This window comes from Amblyraja radiata, chromosome 17 (genome assembly GCF_010909765.2).
Source record: "Amblyraja radiata isolate CabotCenter1 chromosome 17, sAmbRad1.1.pri, whole genome shotgun sequence".
NCBI classification, from domain to species: Eukaryota; Metazoa; Chordata; class Chondrichthyes; order Rajiformes; family Rajidae; genus Amblyraja; species Amblyraja radiata.
Window position 1 is genome coordinate 9,731,802 of NC_045972.1, and position 14,247 is coordinate 9,746,048.

At 36.5% G+C, this 14,247-nt stretch overlaps 1 protein-coding gene across 1 annotated transcript in view; it reads right to left on the reverse strand.

Annotated features, from left to right (window-relative positions):
* Positions 1–14,247, reverse strand: part of nfat5 (nuclear factor of activated T cells 5) — a 136,902-nt gene that overhangs the window by 44,588 nt on the left and 78,067 nt on the right. Inside the window, 3 exon segments of the mRNA XM_033035729.1 lie at positions 1,724–1,896; positions 5,972–6,162; positions 8,316–8,505. Coding sequence (XP_032891620.1) covers positions 1,724–1,896; positions 5,972–6,162; positions 8,316–8,505 — 554 coding nt within the window.

Sequence of the window (14,247 nt, forward strand, 5' to 3'; positions counted from 1 at the left end):
ACAGAACATTATCCTTTATCGTGACACATTACAGCCACAAAGTGACTTCAATAATTTCAGATTGTCTTTGTATCTCATAATTCCTGCATTCAAAGCTTTTGTTTTTCTGGTCCATTAATTTCACATTTCTTTCAACTCGTATTTACACTCAACTCAGGTACCTTTATTATTCACCTACCTCCAGCACTTTCTTGTAGCTACAACTTTAATCACTGACTGCTCGAGCACAACATTAATCACTGACTTTTTTCCTGCAAAGCCTAGAATAAGCCTATACTCGATAACAATAATCCAGATTTGTTGTTTGTATCCAATTGTCCACTGCCATCACATGCATTTGCATCTCTCACATGTTAGGTATATCTTCCATTAAGTACGCCATTCAGTAACATACAACACATGGCGCAGCTGGTAGAGCTGCTTCCTCACAGTGCCAGAGACCCAGGTTCGATCCCGATGTTGGGTGCTATCTATGTGCGAGCACACATGGGTTTCCTCTGGGTTCTGCGGTTTCCTCCCACATCCCAAAGACGTTGAGGTCGGTGGGTTAATTGGCTTCTGTAAATTGCCCCTGGTATGCATGAAGTGGATGAGAAAGTGGGATAACATAGAACTGGTATCAACATATCATCGATTGGCATGAACTCTGTGGGCTGAAGGGCCTGTTTCCACGCTGTTTCTTAACTAAACAAAATATGTCTTCCATATAGTCTTCAGTACATAACAGTAATTTAACATGCAAAATAGCAGACCATACTGGAATGGAGACACAGGAAGGGGTCATATATTGCATGATAGAGATGTTGAAAAGCAGGCAGGGCCATAGGAAATACACAACATAAGACTAGTATCAATTTCCTTCATACATGAGTTCTGAACATTATCTTTCCACTCTTCAGTCACAATTAATAAGCTACTTAACAAATGATTCCAACTTAACCATCATTATTTTTTATTACCATCATTATTTCAACTATGCAGTGTCACCACCATTCTAAAATTATATTCTGGCACCTTCATACTTTTAATTAATTTTAAATAGTAGTCTATTAGTAAGTAGTCTAATTGTAATTGATTAAACACAATGACATTATTCTATAGATAGAGGATTTGCACATTCTTTGGAATTAATGAACAATACCAAGTTCTCTCAATCCAGGATAATATGTGCGCAGAAATTATATTGGACCCATTTAGGTGCATCAAAATAATGTTGCATGCAACAATGGAGCCAAATCTGGCCTCCACAAATAAACGTTTAAGTGAATATGAAGTTCTTTGAGGTACAATGTTTTATTTGTTGCTATGAATGGCGTGGCGAGTCTACAATTACATGTTTCCCTGGGTAATGTATGAAAAGCTTAGTCAATGCATCGCTGATCACAGGTCAGATGGTTAGACCTCTCAGGATCTCTCTACATGGCAGCCACAGGCCAACTCCAAGGACGTTTCAGTGGAAGGGCATTATGGCCATCATTTGTGTGTACATCGATCTCCAAAAGCCTTGAGGTATATGATGATCAGTGAGACAGCAATTGCAGCATCTTGCAATAAGGTGCATATAATAAAAGCTGCCAAATATTGGATGATTCTGAATCATTGTTTTCAGAATAATGATCTGAAAAATATTTTGGTCATTCAAAGATGTTAGCATCCATTTTTGTGGCAGGCAATTAGATGTCCAAAAAAGAACAAAGCAGTTAAAAGGAAAAAAATCACTCACTGCAGAGGATGGATGAAGAAGATGTCTGCAGAGTTAAAATAGACCCATCTGCACGAACAATATTTACTCGGAACGCCAATCGTGCACGAGTGCTTTTCTTTTTGGATCCTGCAATGCCAATACGTGCTTCAACATCAGCATTCCTGAGCTTTAATATTCCCACACAGTCAACTCTGCAAGCAAAAAACAGTTACATCATTTATAGCGATTCTGCTCAAACTCATAATAATTTACATAAGTCTTCCCATTCAAAGCCATTCGTTTTTTCTTTAATCAACAGCCATTTTGTATGTATGCAAGTCCCTTACACCATGTTCTAAATCATTTAATAAATGGTATTGGAAAAACAAATTAAAACAGGAAATTACAAAAACATTCAGGATGTCCGGCTGCATCTGTGGAATGTGAAACAGTCAACTTTCCCTGGGAAAACAGGGCAGTTTTAAGTTGCAGAAAGAGTTGGGGTGGTAAGGATAGATCAAAGGAAATACCAGCTTTGCCAAAGTGATTCCATGGTTCACGAAGCAGCCTGGTTAATAGATTAATGAGGCCAGTTAGAAAGAACACAAATAGAGGGACACGTAAAAGCTGTTAAAACTACGATAGAATTGTTGCTGAGATCTGAAGCCTCTTCTCACTTTTAGAAATGCTCTGAAGATTAGGTAGTATCCGTGCAGAGAGAAAAATAAAGTTCATATTACAGATGTACAGCAGAAATATCTTGTTCCTATACAAACAGAAAAAGTAAATTGCCTAATATTGTCACAAAGTAATATGCGTACCTAATATTGCAGTCTGCAGTGACCATCTTAATCTTCCAGTTACTTGTTACTTCAATTCTCCTTTCAGTCCCACTTTGACCTATCTGTATACCTTTCCAGCATTCTTCATTTTGTTCTCTCTACCAGCTGATCTGTGCATTTCACAGTTTTCACATCTTCCTTTGTTGGTTTTCCCTCTTTCTAACTATTCTCATTAATCTGTCAACCACAAGTCTTAATAAATAATGTTTCAATGTGGCAAACATGACTTTCCCCTGTCAAATATACTACGTTTCTCCTATTCATTGCTCCTCTTCATTGTTTGGGTGGGAGATTGCAACCTTCACATGGTCCACCCTGTTTTGACTAATGCAATCAACCTGACGTGCACAAACAAAAGATCAAATAGAACAAGTTGATCTACAACTTTAGGCTGTGCACGCCATACACAAGAAAAAGATTCATTGCTTGTCCTATTCACTCTCTCTGCCACTCAAAAGTATCTTGTTTTCTCACGTTTCCTGTGATGATTCTTCAATTTCGGAACTTAATCTTGTTTCTCTTTCCATTGAAGTTGCCTGATCTACCAAGTGTTTCAAGTATTTTTAGTTTTATTGCAAATATCCATATGTCTAGTATGTTTAGATTTATTTTTAATTACAGTAAACTCTCGTTTTAACGGACCCGTTTTTAACGGATTTTGGTTATAGCAGACGGACCTGCCGGCGCCATCCCGACTCGCATGGCCTCCCCAGCCTCGACTTCCGACGTTATCCCCGGTTCACAAGGTGCAACAGTGAGCCCTTCTTCGCCCATTGCGTGATTTGGTTAGCGCAGCTGTTGTTGCGGCTTGCGTTTAGCCTCTGGGGACAGTGCTTCCTTCAGGCCTCAGCTACCGGCTGGACGCACTTGGTCGCGGTGGGGCTCCCTCCCCTCAACAGCTGCTGCTTCTTCTTCTCCCTTCACTTTGTCTGTTCCGCCGCTCTCCCACCGACTTCTCCCCCTTTCATTGTTCCAAAAGGAACCCCCTTCACTCTTCCCTCTCCACCAACATGCTTCCCATGGCACTTTCTCACACGACCACAGGAGGTGTAAAACCTTTTTCCTTCCATTCTCGTGAACCAATTAGCGAACTACTCACAGGAATACAAGAAAATAGTGACAGGAGTAGACCATCAGCCCCCAAATCTCAATATGATCACAGCTGATTTATACTGGCCTCAATTCCTCTTCTGTGTCGGGTCCCTATTGAGCTCAATTCCTCAATCTTTCAAATAGTTATCTGCATTCACCTTTGACATATCTAATGATCTGGCCTTCACCATCGCTAGGTACAGATAATTCCACAGATTCACTGTCTTCTGAAATAAAACATTTCTACGCATATCCGTTTTAATGATCGGCTCCTTATTCGCGACTCTCCGAGTTGTGAAGACATCTTAATATCTACCCTATCAAAACCTCTTAGGATCCTCCTATACTCCAACTTCCTCCAATACCTTGGGCCCTTAATTTATGCAACAGCCTCTTACATGCCATTTTGTTAAACCCCTTTCAGAATTCTAAATACATATCTACATGTCTCTCTCTATCAACCATCTCTGTCACATCCTCAAAGAGCAAATTTGTCAAACATGATTTATCTGAAAACATGATTTGTCAGAAGAAGGGTCCCAACCCAGAGATGCTGCCTGACCCGCTGTGTTACTCCAGCATTTTGTGTCTATCTTCAGTGTAAACCAACATCTGCAATTCCTTCCTACATATCTTTTGTCAAGATTAGATTTGATTATACACAGCTATTCTAAATGATTAGTGTTTTCTTCTTTAATTATTGATTCTAGCCTCTTGCCAACAATTGATGTTAACTTAACGGGCCAAAAGCTCCCCAGCTTCTGTCCTCCTTCTGTTTGAACAAGGAAGTCATGCTGGCTGTTTTACGATCTTCTGGTATCCTTACAGAATGCAGTGAGCTTTGAAATTGTGGAATAATCTCTGTAGTCACTTGCTTTAAAACCCTCGCCTGCATCAGGACTCGACTATATGTCCGCCATTGGCTCTGTCCGTTTTTCTGATGTTTTATTCCTTGTGACTGGGATTTTTACCGTTGATTCATCTGGATATGCAAACAGCAGTTGACCAGTAAGTTAATTGGCAACTGTAAATTGCAGCTGGATGAGCAGCAGAATCTAGGACAGATGATGGGGTTGTTGGGCCTTAATTGGCCTGTCCCACTTACGCAATTTTTTTCGGCGACTTGCCGGCACCCGTCATAGTCGCAGCAGGTTTCTGAAAATTTTCAACGTTGAAAATCCAGGCACGATTCTTTGGGCCACTACTCACGACCATATATGCCTCTCATAATTGTATAAACATCTATCTGGTCTCCCCTCAACCTCTACCTCTCCAGAGTAAACATTCCAAGTTTGTCCAACTTCTCCTTATAACTAACACTCTCCAATTGAGAAACCTTTGGATGACCTTCTTCAAAGTCTCTACCTCCTTCTTGTAATGCGGTGATCAGAAGAGCACTCAAATGACCAGATTTCTGAACACCAGTTTTATACAGCAGCAACGTGACTTCCTGACTTTTATAGTCAATGCCCCAGCTGAGAAATGCATGCATGTGTACACCTTTTTTTTACCATGTGTTTCACCTCACTTTCAGGGAGATATGAATTTTCATCCCATGATCGATCTGTACATAAACGCTCCTAAGGTTCCTGTCATTTACTGCACACTTTGTTCTTATGCTTGATATCCCAAAGTACAACATCTCACACTTGTCTGGATTAAACTCCATCTGCTATCTTTAAAACTAATCTATATCCTACTGTATTATTTGACAACGATTTCTTGCAAATTTACAAATCTGATTCTCTACATGTTTGTCCAAGTCATTTATATTTAGCACAAATAATAGAAGTTCCAGCATTGTTTCCTGTGGAACACCACTGATCACAGACCACCAACATCCCAGTATCTGTTTTGAATTCTAATGTCAATATCTATGGCCAAGCCAGTTTTTAATCTAATCTACCAAGTCAACAATGTATCAGGTTCCAACTAGCCTAGATTTTGTAGATAGTTTGCTTTTAAGTCAGTTATAAGTAAATCTATTTCATGAAGAAATTTACAAGTTATCATTCGTTGTAAAATAACTTACGCAGAAAATCAGACATCACCCAATAGTAGAGTGTCATAATCAATTTCTCCTCCAACATCATTACCAACTGCAATTCTGGCTTAAAAATCATTTTCTACTTAATGCATGAGGTAAACCCAATCAGCACAATGTAGAGATCAAACTCCGAATCTCCTCTGATTCTATTGCTCGATATCTTTGTTTTTGCCACCTCAGATAATAAGCAACACAATATCTAAACTCAATATTCAGACAGTCTTATGTTTAATATGATAAGTTTCCATATGTTCTATTCATTTTTCAGAAAAGAGATTAGTCACTTCAGCAGATTTTAATACTCACGCTAATGTCATGTTACTTCCAGGATCCAAGTTGACCTCAATCACAGTTGTTCCTTCAATATCCACCTCCTTGCAAGGAGTAGTATTTCGCCCAGTGACTTTGCATGCTTGGTAAAAACCGTGAGGTTTGACTCGGCCAGAATCATTACCAACAAAAATCTGTAGGACTGCCGGTTCACTGTAACCTTCCAACTAAAAGAAGATTAGAGCTTAGAATATGTAATTTTCTCTCTAATACGTGGAAGTTCTTATTTATATGTAGAATTTTAACCATTAATAACCCTTAAGTACAAAATAAACAAATATGTATCTTTTGATATATTTATGCAATGTGAATATTAATTGTATAGGACATGATGCGCATGGTGGCATAGCGGTAGAGTTGTTGCCTAAAAGTGCCAGAGACCAGGGTTTGATCCTGACTACGGGTGCTTGTCTGTACGGGGTTTGTATGTTCATCCCCAGGACCTGCAATGGTATTTCCCCACACACCAAAGGTATATAGGTTTGTAGGTCATTTGGCTTGGTATAACTGTAAATTGTCCAAAGTGTATAGGTAAGTGTGCAGGGATTGTTGGTCAGCACGGACTCGGTGGGCCAAAGGGTCTATTTCCGTGCTGTATTTCTAAGCTAAACTAATTTCAAATATTGAAATTCAGAAATATAATAATCAATGTTATCTATGTATTAACAGGAAGAAACCTGCGTGAGTGGAAGAACTGGAATCTCACATCTACTCCTTTAGGCCAAGCTATTGGCTATCTCCTGCCCCATCTCTGAAAGGATCTTCAGTTACTACACTGGCTTTATTAACCCCCTGAGAACCCACAAAATCAGAATGGAAGCAAGTCATCCTCGGTCATAAAGAAGTGCCTAAGGAGAAGAACTGAAATTCAAAAAGTCAAACCTTTTGAAATAGACAGATACATAAAATGAAATTTAATGAAGATATAGTGATACATCTTTGCACAAGTTTTTGGAAGATCGCGTTACCTAAATGCAAATTGAACGGCACATTTTAAAAAGGACATATAACCCAAAGATATATGTACAGGACTAGTGAGAAGGCTGTTAAAAGAACGTGGTTGGTTTTGAAAGAGTACAAAAAACTATGAAGTTACACTAAAGTTACACTCAACCTTTTACAATCATTAGTAGGATCCTAGTACAGGGTTTGTGGACATGCCACTTTAGGAAGCTTTATTTGAATAGTTCATTCAAATAACCAGAGAGGAAAGTCAAACCTATTGTGGCAACACTAGAAAACAGAGGGTTGTTCGCTTTAGAGCTCAGATAGATAATGGATCGAGAGAATATTTAATAGTAATATTCTAATTCACAATGAATTTTAGTGGAGAAAAAGGAGAAAAATTATTCTTGTACCACTAAGGTTAGCAACCAGAGGACATGTTTATCAATATGCAGAAGAACATCAGGTACAGTGAAGCTAGATCTGGAAAGTTATCGTTGAGAGGATTTTTGAACCAGTTAAAACTTTCAGTAGAGGATTGGGCAAAAACTTCAAGAAAAGCAGTGAGAATTGTATAGAAGCGAGAAGCGAGTACAAGTGAGAAGCGAGTATGCTCGAGCATAAATAATTAAATTTAACATTTTCAAATTAAATCTGTATCCATATGATTTCATAGCATTTTAAGATTTTGAAATCAACCTTTGTGCCCTTAGAAAATAGATAACCTTAACAAACAATGTTATTTATTTTCACTACTGGTCAACATCCACCAGAGCACCCCCACCCCAAACATGTTCTTTAAGATGGAGTCTGTTTCTTAAATCACTGCAATCTACCTGGTGAAGATACTCCCACAATGCAATTAAATAGCAAGTTTCTAATTGTGATTCAACAATAATGAATGGATGGTGATACAGAATTAACGCTACAAGTTCAAGACGGATGAGTATGCAATTTGGAAGTTATTGAAAAGGGAAAAAACAAATGAAGTTGCTGGATACTGGATTAAACAGAAATGAAAAACAAATGCTTATGATATGAAATGAAGGTCATAGCTTTGAAAAGTTTAACTTGGTTTCTCTCTCTACAAATGCTGCAAGACCAAATGAGTATTTCTTACTTTACTGTTTTTATTGTGGATATTGCCATGCCCTTGTCTTTGCAGATGGTAGAGGCCTCTGGATTGTTTCAGTAGATGATACATACAGCTATCAAAATATGTGGTGGTAATGAGGAAGTGAATGTTTAAGCTATCGATAAGTACCAATCAAACAGACTAATTGTCCTGAATACTATTCAGCTTTTGCACCATGTATAAACAATTTGTTTTTGTTTACTGACAGCAATTCCTTTCAAAGTCAGGGAAAACTATTACCTTCACTGTTGGAAAGCCTTGCTGTGTCCGATCTTTCACAGAGCCACGGCTACCTTCCGTCAAGTACCGTGCCCTGTGTTGTGTCTCAGGTTGTACCAGTACTTTCAGTTCTTTGCCCTCAACTTTATTAGGATAGTGAGCACATAGTGTTGGGCACTTCTTTAAAGAAGTTTTTGGTGGTTCTGTTGTTCTGTGAAACATCAAAAATACCCATCGCAAAATTACTTGATTGAAATAAAATGCATCTTATAACCAGGTTTTTATGTACTTTTTAATAATGTACTTTGTAATAATGCTTTATGTACTTTCTTTTAAACTTCTCAATTTTCAATTTATCTTATATTTTGCTATGACATTTCTCTGACCAAGAATAGGAAGCAAAGCATAAAATATTCCTTCACCCTAGATCTGCAAATTTGTTAAATACCGGGAGTGATTTATCTGCCAAACGCATAACATGACAGAAAACAGGTGGGGATTTGGTAACATAGATCTATGCAGAGAGCTTATAGGTCCATCTATGCTGCTGAATCAAAGGCAATGCAAGATATTCTACAAAAACTCAAGGGGTACCTCTTAAAATGCAGAGCAGCGCTCTGTGGTTTATTTAATTTGTCCACCTACATTTTGGATCATAAACTTACCAGTTAATTGTATATCAACCTAACTTTCTATGTGAGGAAGATCCAAATAACAATTGTTAACAATTTTTGACAATATTTTTGTGCATGCTTTATCTTCCTTTGCACGGTATGACTTGTCTACTCCTTGACCTCAACCAAACTGGCTGATCAATCCCACTAGGATGTTCATTGTAATAAATCAGGAGACTTCACATCACATTATTAGTATTATTGATAATTACCACCTAGAGCATCCTGGACAAGAACATGCCATTGGCCATTCTGTAATGAACACTTACTTCATTCCATATCCCATTTACACAATGAAATGTTCAACCATATAATGGTCTGTTTATGTATATTGGTAAAATGGCTAATCTGCAATCATATAAATCAACGGATGCCATTAAAAGTTTAAGGTAATCTGTATAATGTAGTCTGACCAATTTAGCACAATAGAAATAAAAGTAAAATTTTGAAAACTACATATATAAAACTGAAGTATCAGTTGAGCTTTATAAGATCATTATTTTGAATTGAGGATCATTTATATTTATCATACTAAACTGATAAAAGCTCTCAAAATGGAATTACACTGGCAGTACGAATGGGGTAATCGCTAAATGTAAGATTACTGTTTATTGTAAACAGTTAAGTTATTTGGCCCAATGTTTTTCTTCATATAATAAAACTCAGAGTTGTACAGTATCAAATACAGAAACCTCAGTAGTGGCAGATCATGTAGTGTAAATGACATTAAACGCTGTAACTGCAAATTTTAGACAATTTAATTATACCGCCTGATTGCCAAGACATTACGTTCTTGAAAACATTTTCTACAGGTGTATTTCTGCATGATATGAATGTCAGTTTCTATTGCTTTCAAGGTCATGCTTGTTAATCCGCCCTTCCCTGTTCTCCCAAGACTGTCATCTCTCAAAATCCCTGAAACTGTCCTTTTGGAATTAATTAAATGATTTACGTTGAGACGAAAGTGATATCCAACGGAACTTTCAACTTCAATCATGACAAAATTCAGATGGGACATGGGGAGGTACTTAAGAGCCTTTTGCCATTCAACTTAAACTGAATTTGTCGGGAAATTGAATATGGGAGCCTTGAATATATTGGAAGACTGTAACATAGCAGACCTCCGAAATGATCGTGAGCTTTGTTCAGTGCAATCTTTTTCTCAGTGCAAGTGTCCTCCCAAATGGATGGCTGACATTCATTGCCTGTTTTCAAGAATGGGCCAGAAGTGATATTGCACTTTACAATTGCGTCATTGTGCCATTGTGACCAATGGGATTTATTTTACTTATGTAAAAACTTATGAGAAAATCATAAAATCATCAGTGAAGTCACGGAACTGTTTTCCTCCCTGCAGTACAAAAAGCTACAATTTTAAATTTTATCATTGAGATGCTTCAAAATAAGTTTTATGATAAATAATAAAATATTTTTGATCTCATTTGTTCACTTTGATACGAAACATTTTTTTTTCCACAACTTTTTTCTGCGAATTAATTTTGAGTTCATTGTTAAGTTCCTGAGACGATTTTAATTCTACACCAAAATTGCTTTTAAAGACCAAAGAAATAACTTGGAAACTCGTCACTGGTTTTAACTATACCCAAAGTAGTGGCTACCACTGTTTATCGTGAAAACACAATGACAGTGCATGCAACAAACATCCCTACTACTTCTAACATAAATGCAGCAGTAAACAATTCTAATCTCATTTTTATTCACCTATCAAATTCCAAACACCGACCTGTATTGTAAAGTGCACAATTTATGTATACATAACTAGTTTTCAATTGTTTTGTATTGATCCAACCATATCCTAATATTTCTACTGCCATTATTTTCGAATTGGGACTTAAAACTGCATACTAATATCAACATCCATTTAAAGAATCAAGCTAATTTGCAGTTCATTAAATGTGTAAAAAAAAATTGATTGGACTTGTGATAAATGCTAAGTGAAGCTTACAGCAATACTCTACAATGTAAGTGTCCTTTCAGATTAACCAAAGGTATAAGTATTTAAAAGTTTTTTATTTTGCTTCATATTCCAACCATAACCAATCCAAATGTTTAACGATAAATTTTTGTGATAATTTTTAATTATAAAATATAAGTTTAGCTACATTTATGGTAATGGGAACCCCATTACAACAATGAGGTTCCCATTATCATAAATGTAGCTAAAATGTCCGGATTATGCTCATGGTACTAAGCAGAATATTTAGCTCCAGCCTTTGAGAGTACTCTTGATTTCAGCTTAGTTGATTTATGAAAACTTCAATCATGTGTCTGCTTAGATACTTACATTTTATTGTGATATCTATTATTTTATTCTAAATTATAAATCCAGCACAAATTCTTAATTGATGCTATACTTGATGAGGGTCTGGAAATATGTAAACTTCTCAAATTTAAATTCATCAAATTAACCCATTGATAACGGTTAAATTGCACAATAGCAAATATACAAGAAAGGAAAATATTACTTGAAAACACAAACACTTAAGATAAAGTGACACAAATATAAATTAATATTTTGGTAACTTATTACCGTAAATGCTACAAATTAATAAGTAACTACTTAGTCTTAGTGCCACTGCACAGAAGATTATGGGGTAGTAATTTCAGAAGGGACTCATAGAAGAGTTGTTTTTTTTACTCGGGGAGTGGCTAAAATGTGAAGCACACTGCCTGAAGGGTTGGTGGAAGGTGTTCTCATAGATTTAAGAATTATAGAGATTAAATGCTGGCATGAAAGTCTACAGGTTGAGCGTTAGAAAATGGTATTAATGCAGAGAGGAGCCCGATGCCAACATGAACATAGTACGCCAAAAGTTTGTTTCCATGCTGTATCTCTCTAAGACTCTATCACAGGTGAACAGGCATAGACTGGCAAGGAAATGAATAACTAACTTGATGGCACCAAGAATGCAAAGATCATTTTAATGAATTAACTATGAAGATGCGATTGTGATCCTGGAATAATAATTCCTGCAACCATTGCTGTTATAGGTGTATATTAAACATATGGCAGAAGAGATCATTAAAAAACCTCTCTGACCTCTTAATCAGGATTAGTCACTAATAGTAGAAACGCCAACGTGGATAGGGTTCGATTGAGGGTCAACAGGATGAGGACTGTTAGTTAATGTTAAGAAATCCTGAGTTGTAAGGCTTTGGCAAGAAAAAAATGGAAATGTGAAATGAATGAGAATTAAATGTCTCAAAGAGGAATATCACAGCATTACGATCTGGGGATGCTGCATATGATATTGTTAGTGTTGCTGAAAAGATAACTGGGATTTCATGAAGAACATGAGTTGAGGAAATAATCATTTGCTTTTAGAAATAGGCTCCCAATTTTGAATATTATATACATTTCTGAGCATTCTGTGGAAACTGGGGTTGGAGGGAGTCCAAAGGGCAAATTATTACATGGGCTTAAGTATCATCACTCTGCAAATTTATGGAAATTAGAAATAGTTGAATTGGCAAAGAAAAACGTTGACGTGAAAGCATTTAAATACTTAAGATCTTAATAATGAAAAAAGGGCTTCACAAACATGCTTAATTCCAATACAAATCCAGCACAAAAAATGTCAGCTTACATAGCAGACATGTAATTTTGTTGGAAACGTGGAGATGCAGTGACAATGATTACAATTTTTACCTGAAAGAACTGCTGATGGTATGAAAAAAAGTCTGACTTTTATAAATGAGTTGATGGATGAAAAAGATCATTTTTAGTCCTGTAAAATGTTATGTTTCTCATGACTTTTGAACGTTTTTGGGAGCCGAGCCAAGGAAGGTTGACTAATTACTTCTAGCACCACAAAATGGATAAACAAGGTCTACAGCAGCTCACATGATTCGCTTGGCAAGTTTCAGACAACTTTAAAGGAGTGAAATGTGTACTTTTATGAGTTTGTCTCCAGGACCTAATATGACTAATGTGGGTGACATTGCATTGTTGAACATTAGAATTGGTTTGTTCGTCTTTTCAAATGATAGATTTTGTCTGTGAATACAACATACAAGAAATATAGCAATCACTTTCAGATTCAAATCCAAGTTTGCAACACTTGATACCAGGCGATTTAAAGCTGGTATAAATATACCAAAAGGATGTATCTCAATTCTCAAGTTCAACTAAAAAAAAGTTTCAACACAGGTTTAAAATAAATAACGAGACAAGCAACATTATATCTAAGAACAGTATCAATATAATGAAGGTGCCTCTTTTTAAAACACATGGCAGGTCAATGGGAATTCTAAACTATCAAACTGCACCAGCCTTTATCTTCTATTAATAGCGCCACTAACCTTATGGATGACATAAAAGCATGCAATTCCTTCATAGTCAGGACACTTGCTTCATCTATCTATAAAACTTAATTTACCTCAACAATAGATGGTTTTCAATGTAGTTATCCAAAGTTCAAAAAACTTTGGACCTTACTCTGTGGATCATTAGTTTGGCACTGAACCACACAGCCCAGGAAGATCCCTCGTTTTTAATGAGATAGGAGATCTCACTTGGCAGCAGTAGAATGCCACAGTTGGCTTCGCTGCCCCTGGGATAAACAAAGGAAATAAGTAGGTAAATATGTTGTGAAAAAACTGATCAGAGATCTATCTCCTGGAAACGTGAATGATCCATTTTGTAAATTGTTCTGTGGATATAGAGAGAGGAGAGAATTGGGTATGACTACCCCAGGCTACACCCAACATCATTTCATAAAATTGCCTGTTTATTTTGACTATCATAGGTCTTGATTTAAGAATGCTGGTTTAAATGAGATATTACAGGGGCACTGGCTTCCTAAGAAATATATGCTAAATAGTTTTCCATTTTTAAGTGTAAAGACTGAGGACATAATTATCTAAGAATAACTATTATTATTATCATGTGTATAATCAGAAGTTACCGTCTCCAATATATAAAGAAAGAAGTATAGATAGTTTAGAGGAAAGCACAAAATAATTAGCAGAATGGGAAATAAGATAAAAGAGGGACATATATACCCAAGGAGGTCAGATTAAACAGTTTTTGGGGGGCTACAAAGGGATATTATCTTTATCTATAAAGACCTTTTAGGTGTATTCTTCCAAAGGCAGATATTTTAATTCCTTTTTTCAGAATATGTTGCTAATTGAATAGATGAGATAGAAAGAAAATTCTATCGATTTTGCAAAGGAAAAAATGCATTTGTAAATTTCAGTATATATTGTGTGGGTTTATCCAAATACTACCTTAAAAGTTCACATAAAATTTTTAA